General features: G+C 32.4%; 1 protein-coding gene and 1 long non-coding RNA gene across 2 annotated transcripts; both read left to right on the top strand.

Annotated features, from left to right (window-relative positions):
* The first annotated feature begins 2,781 nt into the window (after window positions 1-2,781).
* On the top strand, window positions 2,782-6,796 carry LOC114753305 (ALBINO3-like protein 1, chloroplastic). Its single transcript, XM_028941982.1, has 12 exons — window positions 2,782-3,350; window positions 3,668-3,778; window positions 3,883-3,957; window positions 4,234-4,294; window positions 4,546-4,619; window positions 4,729-4,833; window positions 5,115-5,222; window positions 5,370-5,473; window positions 5,577-5,783; window positions 5,870-6,205; window positions 6,474-6,522; window positions 6,719-6,796. Exons 1-12 carry the CDS (start codon window positions 2,997-2,999, stop codon window positions 6,794-6,796), a joined length of 1,662 nt encoding a protein of 553 aa, XP_028797815.1. The 5' UTR covers window positions 2,782-2,996.
* Window positions 6,797-7,175: 379 nt separating this feature from the next.
* LOC114753310 (uncharacterized) lies at window positions 7,176-8,207 on the top strand. Its single transcript, XR_003740984.1, has 3 exons — window positions 7,176-7,209; window positions 7,306-7,349; window positions 7,812-8,207. It is a non-coding gene; the product is annotated as an uncharacterized LOC114753310 (long non-coding RNA).
* The last annotated feature ends 3,475 nt before the right edge of the window (window positions 8,208-11,682 follow it).

The following is an 11,682-nucleotide window of genomic DNA, read 5'->3' as shown; positions in this document are numbered from 1 at the left end:
ACTTTTTGGGAATAAAGGGATTTGTTAAGCGTAGTGGAAGAAATAGTCTCTTTGATGAACTATGATTCAAATTTATATTGGAAGAAGCATTTATATTTAATATCTAGTAGTGTTTTCAACAGGATTATTTCTAATAAAAAAACATATGCCTTAAAAAGAGACAATAATAATATGTAGCCCATCTTTTTATATATGATTTTAAAAAATTAAAATTAAAATACGATATAATATATATGATTTAATTGAGTTATTTGAATTTATGGGTACAAATTATCAGATTAAATTACTACTGTTGAAATTAAATGTTTTCTTTATTTTTAAAGATATAAAATATTCTAAGAAATCAAAATAGGTTTTCATGATTTCAAGGGCATTTACTTTTTGAGAAAATAACATAAAAAGAAGTTAAAAAATTGTGATATTCCAATTTAGGTATATAAGAGGTCAAAATCCAGGGAGAGGAAAGTGGTACCTGATTTGATATTTTATAAATATAGTCAAATAATTAAAATATTCTCGTATCAGATTTTTTTTCTTTAAAAATAAAAGCTATCAAACTTGTTATTGTCAGTGTATTTCTTGTTATTGGTTGTTTATCACTTGTGATTGCTTCTGACAACTTATTAATAAATAACTTGTCATTGCCAGTACATTTCTTATTATTTGCTTTTAAACACTTGTTATTGTCAGTTCACAATTTGTTAATAAACTTTTTAATATACAGACATTTTAACCTCTTAAGTGCTTGAATTTGAATATTAAAATTTTTAACTATTTTTTATGTTATTTTCCCTTTCTTTTTAATCAATGGACTTGAGACCCATATTGCTGTGGAAGAATAGATAAAATATAATCATGACAAAAAAAAGTCAACGTTGACAGCATTTTGTTCCTCTAAATGAATCTGGACTCCCAATTATAATCTCAACAGTTTGGGAGATTATTTTAGGCTTTGTATACTTCTCAACTAAAGAAAAAGTATGGTTGACTTTTGATTTCACTTTTTCCATTTGCTTGTGTCGTTCTTTGTTCTTGATAAAAAGTTCATGTAGGGAATGATGACTATATTAAACCTTACATTAGAACCCCCTAACCCAGATATATTTATCTTTTATTTGGGAAAAACTATATTTCTATTTTGTGAAAATTAATTTTTTGGTCCTGTGATTTTAATTCGGTTGCAGTTCAGTTCTTAATTTAAATTTAGTTGTAACTCAATTTTTAAAATTTAATTAAATACAACTCAGTTTTTATAATTTTAGCCATCTAAAATTTTAGTCCCTAAATTTAATAAAATATTTAATTTAATTATTTTAATTATATGAACTAAACTTTTAAATGTTTAAACATATATGGATTGAATTGTATCAGGACAAAATTTAGGAACTGAATTAAACCTATAAAAATTGAGTCCGAGTTCAAATTTAGAGATTGATTTAAAAAAACATAAGAGCCAAAAGCTTAAATTTTCCTTCTATTTTAACATAAAGCTAGGGGGCCATCTATTCTAACATTGATGAAGGGAAGGGAAGGGAAAATACACACTAAACCTTTTTTTCCCCAACGAAGTATACACTGAACTTATTTATAATTAAAAGATAATATAACATTTGAAAATAATTTGGTGATTTCAAGACTTCTTGTATTTTGAATTGTGCGAGACTTTGGCAGTGATTTTTCTTTTTGAGATTGTAGCATTAGATTTTGCATAAAATTTTTTTCTCATTATCACAAATCCAGCCACCAAAGGTGATGGTAGTGTTTTTTTTTTTTCCCCAAGTACAGTTAGACATTAAATATAAACAATTATTTTAGCAAGATTTAAATTTTAATTTAGTGTTACGACTAATCCCATTGACAAGGTGATGGTAACGTTACATTTACATATCATAAAAATGGGTGGGTGTGTGTGGGGTGTGTGGGTAGGGGTTCGATCCCCTCTCTTGTAACCGAAAAAAAAAAAAAATGGAGTGATGCGAATGGCCGAATGGCCTGATAGCACCAAAACACTTCTTGCCTCTTGGAAAACGTGGTTGCGGGTTTGAGATGGGCAAGTAAGCATGGGCGTGTGAGTTTAAATTTCGAGTTTGAAAGAAAAACTTGAGATTCATGTCTTAAATCCTGCGAAGCATGAATCTTATGTTTTTAATCAACAACTGTTTTTTTTCATACAAAAAAGTATAGATAAATTAGGAGCCGAAAGTTTATTAGGACCAAAATATGCCTTTAAATTTATAGAGTATTTACAGATTATGAGAGTGTTTGGCAACATCTAAATCATGGTTTCAGAAGCACTTTTTCGTAAAACGAGACAAATTCCTCCACGTATTTACTTCATAAATCGTAAAAGCACTTCTGAAATCATGGTTTAGTTTCTATCCAAACACTTCTTATTTACTGACAAAATCCTCACATCACAACGGAATTCAAACTTATAAACCTTATGAGTTATAAGCCGATTCTTTACAAATTATAATCATTTTTATTGGTATTATCAACAATTGTTAAACTTCTTGAATTATTCAATTGTGGGAACTACTCTCATACGTCCAATATGAATCCGCGTTTGAAAATCATCAATCAAATTGTGAACTTGAGGTCAAATAAGAAAAACTAAATTGTGAATCACATTTTGTAAAGACTAAAATAAAAAAAGAAAGAGCATTTCTACATTTGTTCTCAAAAAGGATATTTCTTGTCAAAGGAAAGGAGATTTTTTTTCCTGTTAGTATTTGTCTTTTCCAACTTTCTTCTCTCTCTTGGCACCGTCCTTACCAAATTTACAAGTTCTAAAACCCAGAAACTCTGGAAAATCCAATATTTGCGCTCCAGAGATACCACACAGACAAAAAGCACTCAAATGCAGCTATAATTCTGTGCTTTTACCTCCATGAATGAATCTCTCTTTTCCTCTCCTCTGCTTCGTCTTCCTCACCACAGGCATCAATAAGTAGTAGTTCATAGCTAGGGTTTTTCTCTTATTCTTCTTTGACCACATGGCGACTCTTGTGCTATTCGCGCCGAACGCAACCTCTTCGCCTTTCTCTTACCGGCCGAACTCTAGGACTAGCCCTCTCCTTCATCGGCCTCACCACCACCACAATCTTTCCCGTTCCGGGAACTTACTTGGACGTTCGCTTTCCGTCACGAGGTTCGCCTTCAAGCCTGGTTTTCTACCTGAACCTCATGGCGCTGAGGACCTGGTGAAGGACTTGCTTAGTCGAGCTGACGCTTTTCTGTACACTATTGCCGACGCTGCTGTTTCATCCTCCGATACGGTGACTACCACTGCCAAACAGAACAACGATTGGCTTTCTGGTATTACCGGTTATATGGAGAGTGTTCTCAAGGTTTGAACTCCGAGTTATTCGACTTTACTGAATTTGCTGTCCTCGTAATTGTGAAATTTGTTGTATTGGAAGCATCAATTGAATAATCGACAGAATAACTGAGCTTAATCCAATAGTTTGAAAGGCAGTTCGACATTTGCCTTGTCTATCTGTTTCTTGTTGTTATTTTCAAAGAAGGAATCTTGGGTTCCCAATGATGACTTTAGGTGGCTCTTCTGACATTAAACTGTAATTCTCTTATGAATCTGTTTCTGCAATCCCCCGTGATCTGTTGTCATGGTCCGATACTCATGTTGAGAAGTAACTTGAACTTTCAGGTATTGAAGGATGGGCTTTCTGCCTTGCACGTACCATATGCTTATGGTTTTGCCATTATACTCCTTACAATTCTCGTTAAGGCTGCTACATTTCCATTGACAAAGAAGCAGGTTTGTCCATGTTGAAATATAAAGCAATGGTGTTGATTTGCTGAACTTGAGTAATTTCATATTTATCATCATTTCATAGTATAAACTTGAATGGCATTGTACAGGTAGAATCTTCCTTGGCTATGCGGTCTCTGCAACCTCAGATAAAGGCTATTCAGCAACGTTATGCTGGTGACCAGGTATTTTGTTTGGCTTCTTTTACTTTCTCAAATGTAACATATTTCATAATTATGATATCGGGAAACGCCTTTTAAAAACTTTGGGATTTTCCATTGAAACCTAGTGAACATGGAAGCTTTAAAGTGACCTAATTTTTGTTTTTATTAGGAAAGAAATGAAGTGGCTACTATACTGCGTGCTAGAATTTCTTTCCTATGACTTCTTTTGATAGCATTTCAACAAACTACCAATGTGATCTTGTCAATCCATATGTCATGCAACCTTTCTTCTTTCAGGAAAGGATCCAACTTGAGACTGCTCGGTTATATAAATTGGCTGGCATTAATCCTCTAGCAGGTATTTCTGAACATAATTTGATTAGAACAAAGTATGAAAAATCAGGATGAGGCTTCCTGTGATTAATTTTGGATCCTAGCTCCTATAACTTTGCTAAAACTATAAACATCATTATATCTCAGATTGGATAGGAACCCTTTGAACGGCTTAGGCAGTGGTTGGCATCTAGCAACACTGTATAAAGCATTAATCTGATGCTCATCAAATTAATTGGTAACTCCTTTTTAAATTTTCCCTTCTCTTTGTTCTAGGATGCCTGCCTACACTTGCAACAATACCTGTATGGATTGGTTTATATAGAGCACTTTCAAATGTGGCTGATGAGGTAGCTTCCTTATAAGTTGATTTGCTATTATATAATCTTCACTTGTTGAGGGAGTTTGTATGTTGCTACTTTCCATGACTGATTTTATATTTTTCTTGATTACGCAAAGGGACTTCTCGCAGAGGGGTTCTTCTGGATACCTTCCCTCGCTGGTCCAACTACAATTGCTGCCCGTCAAAATGGAAGTGGCATCTCTTGGCTTTTTCCTTTTGTGGTATGCCACGTCTTTCGAGGACTTTGGTGTTTATGTATTATGGGTATTTCTTTCAGCTTCATTATCTTTCATCTTCAAATTATCTGAGGTTGAATTGTGATTTTTTTTTAATGAGTTTATGTTTTTAGTATGAGGAATCTTCCTTGTAAGGAACTAATTAATTTAAAATTGGATTGTTTACATCTGATATTTTTTTATATATTTTTGAAGTGCTTTGGGTTGGATCCCAATGCGGAATTTGTTTCATAATGGGTTCCTTTTGCTCTTTCTTTTTTCATTAGGATGGTCACCCACCCCTTGGATGGTCAGATACATTGGCGTACCTTGTGTTGCCTGTATTACTGGTTATCACTCAGTACATTTCTGTCCAAATAATGCAGTCGTCACAGGTTAGTAATGCTGTATGCATAATTCAGTCTGACGGATGCAGGTTCTAAGCTTCATCCTACTTTGAAATGGAAAGAAAAAGAGGTTCCTTTATGTGGGTGCACATTGATGTAGATGAGTTACTCATAATTTTTCATGTTGACTTTCAGCCTAATGATCCCAGCATGAAGAGTTCTCAGGCTCTAACTAAGTTCCTTCCTTTAATGATTGGTTACTTTGCTCTGTCAGTTCCTTCTGGGTTAAGTCTTTACTGGTAAGCGAAAGCGGAAGCCTTTTAGTTTGGCATTATTTCAATCATCTTGTTGTCGCTGCCTATATATTATGTTATCTTATTACAGATTGTTTAAGTTGTGCAGGTTCACAAATAATATATTGAGCACAGCACAACAAGTATGGCTTCAAAAACTTGGAGGGGCCAAAAACCCAGTGATGCAAGTACGTGATAAAACAGTGGATGACAATGTAATGCAAATTCAGAAATCAGTCTCTGAGCTAGAGCCCCCTAAAATAGAGGCCAGTCTAGGTGAGAAATCGACATCAGAGGGACCAAAACCAGGGGACAGGTACATGATTGTAGATGGCCTCATTTTATCATATCGTAGTATATTTTCCACCTCTTATAACATCACTTTACTCCCTTATTTTGCAGATTTAAGCAAATAAAGGAGCAAGAGGAAAAGAGAAGAAGACAGAGAGAAGAAGAAAAAAGGAAAGCTGAGGAGGCAGCAGCTAAAGCAACTGAAGTACACGAGGCAAGGGACAAAAAGACTGAGGTTGGAGATGAGGATGGAGATGATGGAATTGCTGTAAAATCTGATGCTGTGACTGCAAATGATGATCCTTCTACTTCTGGAATTGTTGTGAATGGCAATCCCTCCAGTGAGGGCTTTGGGAGATATCAAAAAGCCACATCTGCATTGCATACAGAAAATAAAGGTTCTGCTGATTACCAGTTCAATGAAAGGAATGAGAGAAGTCTAGAAAGGTATGATTGTATTGATAAAATTATCCTTTTAAATCTGGCATATGAAACACATCTATATGTTGCAAATGAGCCTGTTGGTTCCTATCACAACGTAGGAGAAGAAGGAAGTTGGGGGGAAGTATCAAACTTTCCCTTACTTTTGTATGGGGTTATAGTTTGATTGGCACCTAAAAAGCGTGCCTAAGTTCATTCAAAGTGCATTGATGTGTCTTTTATTTTGGATAGTTTGCTCTGCAATTTTTCTCACTTATTTGTTCATCATTCTTAGAGTCCCATATCATTCTTTTACCATGCTTTTGAGGTATGAGATTGAGATGGTGAGAATATGGAAGTAGATCAGTATACTAAATTATATGTATATTAGATTTTGTTACTTTGATGACAGGAATATTTGGAATTTGAATTCTTTTTACTTTTCTTTCTTGATCAAATATGAAACATTTTTATTGCTTTGAAGTTAATATTTTTACAGATCGTACAGTTCTTTTATGGGCATGAATTGCAATATCACAGGAAACAGAAGTATACACACCTGCTGCCACAGACAGCAAGACACCCGTTGAAGACCCAGATCAAGTGACAAAGGACTGAGAAATTGAGAAACCAGAAGATATAGACATTTTACTGTACCAAAATTGACCGGCCTATTTTCCGACTCAAGAAATTTTAAAAACGCACCCTCCTGTGCATTTTGGAATCCTGGTTACTATTGTAAATCAGAGTGATAGAAATGGTAGTAGTCTTATCAAGAGTTAAGGTTTCTATAATTGCAATACGAAAGTGGTTAGATTGGATGGCTGATTTGTAGCTTCGATGTTGGAGTTTGTATTATATGTAATTTTTTTCCTTCAGTCGCATGAATAAAAAGAAGGATCAATGTGTCCTTATTAGAAACAGATGCTTCAGATTACCTTAGTCAACTTATCACCTTAAGCATCCTAATACGTGCCTTGGTTTTGATCTTATAGAGAGATATTATGTTTCAGGAATTTCCATGACTCAAGGTATTGGTCTGTGACATGACAATGGGTTTTTTTCATAATTTGGCGCAATGTTTTGGGTCATTGACTTGTACTAATTTACACGCTCTGAACTTTCAGGTTTTAGTTCAAGCTCAGCCATGCTCGGGAACTCTGAGGTTAAGGTATTTTTTGAGACAATATCATATAAAAGGAAGCAATGAAGGCTTCCGTAGTTTTAAAGTTTTCTTGTTGGCCAACTCCTTGGTTCTCAAGTTGAATACTTGTTCTTTTACTGCTATAATTTATGTTCTCCTAATTCACCCTGCGCACAGCCACGATAACTTGTGGGCGCCTTTTATTCTTCTTCTTCTTCTTAATATGAAACTCTTGGGGGACCTTTCTGTATCCTATTATTATTTCAGGCTATATGCATTAACTAAGATCTGTTGCTGGTTCGTACTAACTATGGACTAAAGAGCTTTCTCTGGCTATAATGTTTGCTTATCCAAGCATTTAATTGAGTAGCATCTACCAAGAAATTAGAGTAAACCATTTTCGCTTCCTTTATGCAAAAGAAAGAAAGGGCATTTTATTTCCCTGCAAATAAATGCGGAGACTATTGGTCTCATTTCTCTTATTCACAGCCTTGTATTTGGGATCACGATAGCTGTCGTTGGAAGCAGGCGGTTATCAGAGTGTAGGAGCATTGTCGCATCAGACTGCTCTCTCCAATAGGCTCAAAGTTATTTCTCTTCACGTGGATTTTCCCAGCTTCACCATTGATAAGTGCACGATGCGAACGCAGGTAACCTTTGGAAATCGTACAACTCAGTTGGACTTGTGCATTATTTAATCTTTAACCATTCAGAGAGATTCCATGTCTACTTTAGGAAGGCATATTGAACCTGAATGTCAACTGGCATGCTCCATAATTAAAAGAAGGGATATGATTAGGCCGATGTCTGTTTTTTATCCCATTATTAAATGTTATGCTTTGGGAGAGTAAAGAGAATTTAAGTATAAATTTGGTTAAAGTGTATTTTTAGTCTTTTAATTTATACAAAGTTTTAATTTGGTTTCTTAACTTTAAAATGTATATTTTAGTTTTTTAACCTTAGAACTATTGATTAAAAAAAATAGTGTTGAGATTTTGAATGTTGAAAATATTTTTCAACGTTAACATATTAAGTCTAATTTTCAAAATAGCTATGATTATTATAAAAAAATTATTATTTAAAAAAACAACTTAAGATTAAAGATTTAGAAAATATTTTTTTTAAAATTAGGGATCAAATTAAAATTATATATAAAGTTAAATAATTAAATTATTATTTGCATATAAATCATAGAGTTAATAATCTGTAAGTCTTTATAATTTCAACCAATTTTGAATCAGGTCCTTATAATTTTTTTTTCTTTTTATTAGGTCTTTATTCTTTTACATGTTTTTAATTAGGTCCTTGTATTTATTTTTCTTTTATAAAGTCCTTATAATTTCCCTAAATTTTTAATCAGGTCCATGTTCTTTTAATTTTTATTTATTAGTTAAATATAAACTTAATTAATTAGATTACTGAAATATAAAATATTAATAATTAAATTAATTAATATAAGTAATATAATTAATTAATTCAGATAAATTTTTTAGAACAAATAATATTTTCTTGCTGGCAAAAATAAAATTATTATAATAATTCATTATTTTTAGAATATTATTGTTATAAACTAATATTAAATAATATATACTATTTTATGATTATAGAATAGTATTATTAGAATTTATAAAAAAAGAGTAAAAAATTCAGGGATTTAATTAAAAATGAGATGAACTTATAAGGACTTCATAAAAAGAAAAATAAATACAAGGATCTAATTAAAAAGATGTGAAAGTATAAGAATCTAATAAAAAGAAATAAAACTATAGGGACCTGATTCAAAATCGGTTAAAACTATAGGGATTTACAGATTAATTATCCTTAAATCATATTCCATTTGGTTCTTATTATAAGCATGTAATAATTTTGCATGAATTATCTTGTCAATTATAAAATTACTCAATAAAAATCATCAACTAGAAGAGTTTGGTTCATTAGTTAAGAAGTTGTATAATTGTTTTAAACAAAACATGTTATATTATGAAAATATGTTAGAAGCTCGACAGGAGTGTATATTAATTTTGTTATTCTCTTTTATTTGAGGCAAATATGTAAACTTAATATTTAGAGGATATAAGAGGCGTGTCGAGAGGGATTAGAGGAGTCAAGTGTGGACACACGGATTCTCCATATTGTACCTGAGAATAAAGGAATATGCGCATGATTATTTTATTTAGGGCGAGGCTCAACTTAGCCGAGATAATCGACGTTATTTATCAAATTAAAAGCTTAACACGAACACATAAAGTTTGCCCCCTTGTAGGGGGCGTTTGGTATACTCAAAGCGCTTTCAAAAATTATTTTTACGTAGGTTGTATGTCATAAAATTATTTTCGAAATTATGGTTAGTTTTTTCTTAATATATCATGTTAAAAATATAAATATATATATATAAGAAAAAATTCTTAATGGATAATAACAATAATTCAAACACCTGTTTTCAAGGGTTATAGTATAACTGCAACGTCAAGTAATCAAGATAGAGACTTGTGAAACTTGTTTTGATGATATCATCGTGTGGTAAATGCAAAATATGGCATAACAAATCTTTCTCAACACTTTTCTCTCCTTCACAAGGGTCCCATGGATTGGTTGCTGCATAATAAATAGATGCATGGTGATTTAATTATATAGTTATTTAGTTTCATCTGCTATCCAACATGATTTGCTGCATTGTATTTTTGGGAAAAAAAATTAGGTAAATTTTATCTATCACTGTTTCTAATAGTTTTGCCACAGAAATAGATATGAAGATGAAAAGACGTCAATTTCTAAAATTGGCTCTTTAATGGCATAATTGTCGCTCCTCAGTCAACATCAGAAGTCACTGGGGGTCGTCTTTAAAAATATAAATAAATCCTACCAATGATCAAGAAACACGTGTACGGCATTAATTTTATTTCAGCATAATGTAATCCAGTTAAAATAATAATAATAATAATAACAGTTGGATTTAGTTAATTGTAGAGTTACCTCTGGTAAAAAAAAAGTTAATTGTAGAGTTACGTATGTTTAAAAAGAACCAATAGAGGGCAAAAATAGCTTGACTTTACCTTCAAACACGTGTCATATGCTACCTAATTTCTGTGCAGACCAATTTAGTTAGTAAAAAAAGGTTTGTTTCTTATAATATATAACATAGTGAACTAAAATTTAAATTTATATTAAATGATATTTCATATTAGTACTTAACAGTGTTTTAAACATAATTTGTTTCAGCACAAACAAATACTTGTTTATTAAAAAATAATAATAAACAAACAAAACTTCCATTTACACAATTATAGACTTTTAATGTGTTTGGTATTCTATTGGCTTTGATGAAAACCAGCCACTGTGACATTGCTTTGGCTAAAGTCTAGTTTTTGACCAAACCAATGTAATGCCAAGCACATATGTCTGATGCATCATTGTTCTCTCACATGTGCGTGTCGTTCCAAAACAAGTAGGCTCCATTAATTCATAGTTCATACAAACATAACACGTGTCAACTTCGCCCGCATCTCCTCTGTACAGAAACATATGAGGCTAAGCCATAGGAACATGCTTGCTTTCAGTAAACTATATCAAACACTATCCCTTCTCCCCTCATCTGCCATTCTTTTTTTTCTTTTTCATTTTCTATTAAATGAAACTTGGAGACATACTTAAATCATGGGAAAGTTCCGTTGAAATGTGTGAGATTGGCCTAAGTATTGAAGCCAACACACAACACACACTCTCTCTCTATATATATGGAATTCAGAAATTCTTGCATAAATCACCTTTTTATGATAAGGTCTCTTGGCTTGATTCACAGATTAACAAATTATCCAACACCCTGAATTTATTATAACAGAAACTTTCCATCCATTTCTTGTTGGTCAAGCCTATGATGCGTGATTTTTCTGCACGAGAGCATCTAAACCCCATTCTTATCCTTGAAATTCGATACAACCTTGAGAAAAAAGAAACATTATAGTCTAAAACATTTGATAAAGGGATAATGAAACTCTTGATCCCTCAAATCTATCACAATCATCAATTTGGTTCCTAAAATTTATTTTTATCAGTTTTTTTTCCTCCTAAGCACACTTACCGAAATCCTAATCGAACTAAATGTGGCCATAATTCCTAAAGTTTTCTCCACAATTTTATATTTCATTTGATCTCATCAGAATAGTTTTTTTTTTTTTTTTGCAATTCATGAAGAGGTTGTCATCTTTGAGTTAATGATTGAAATGTATGTTAGCATTCATTGTTTTCAAATCATAAGGCTAATGTGTAACTTTCAAGATTTCATTATGAAATCAAATTTCATGGACCGAATTAGGAACCAAAGCAAATGTAGAGACCAAAAGTTTCATTATCCTTTTAATAA

This window comes from Neltuma alba, unplaced genomic scaffold (genome assembly GCF_004799145.2).
Source record: "Neltuma alba isolate B1F8T4 unplaced genomic scaffold, ASM479914v2 tig00007844_pilon, whole genome shotgun sequence".
Taxonomy (NCBI): Eukaryota; Viridiplantae; Streptophyta; class Magnoliopsida; order Fabales; family Fabaceae; genus Neltuma; species Neltuma alba.
Note: the sequence above shows the minus strand (reverse complement) of the source record. Positions and strands in the feature narration are given on the sequence as shown.

What these genes read in the sequence shown, in the direction of transcription:
- LOC114753305 (XM_028941982.1), top strand. Translation starts at nt 2,997, where the DNA reads ATGGCGACTCTTGTGCTATTCGCGCCGAACGCAACCTCTTCGCCTTTC. An exon ending in ATATGGAGAGTGTTCTCAAG is followed by an intron (nt 3,351 to 3,667) that starts GTTTGAACTCCG and finishes TTGAACTTTCAG; the next exon opens with GTATTGAAGGATGGGCTTTC. An exon ending in TTCCATTGACAAAGAAGCAG is followed by an intron (nt 3,779 to 3,882) that starts GTTTGTCCATGT and finishes GGCATTGTACAG; the next exon opens with GTAGAATCTTCCTTGGCTAT.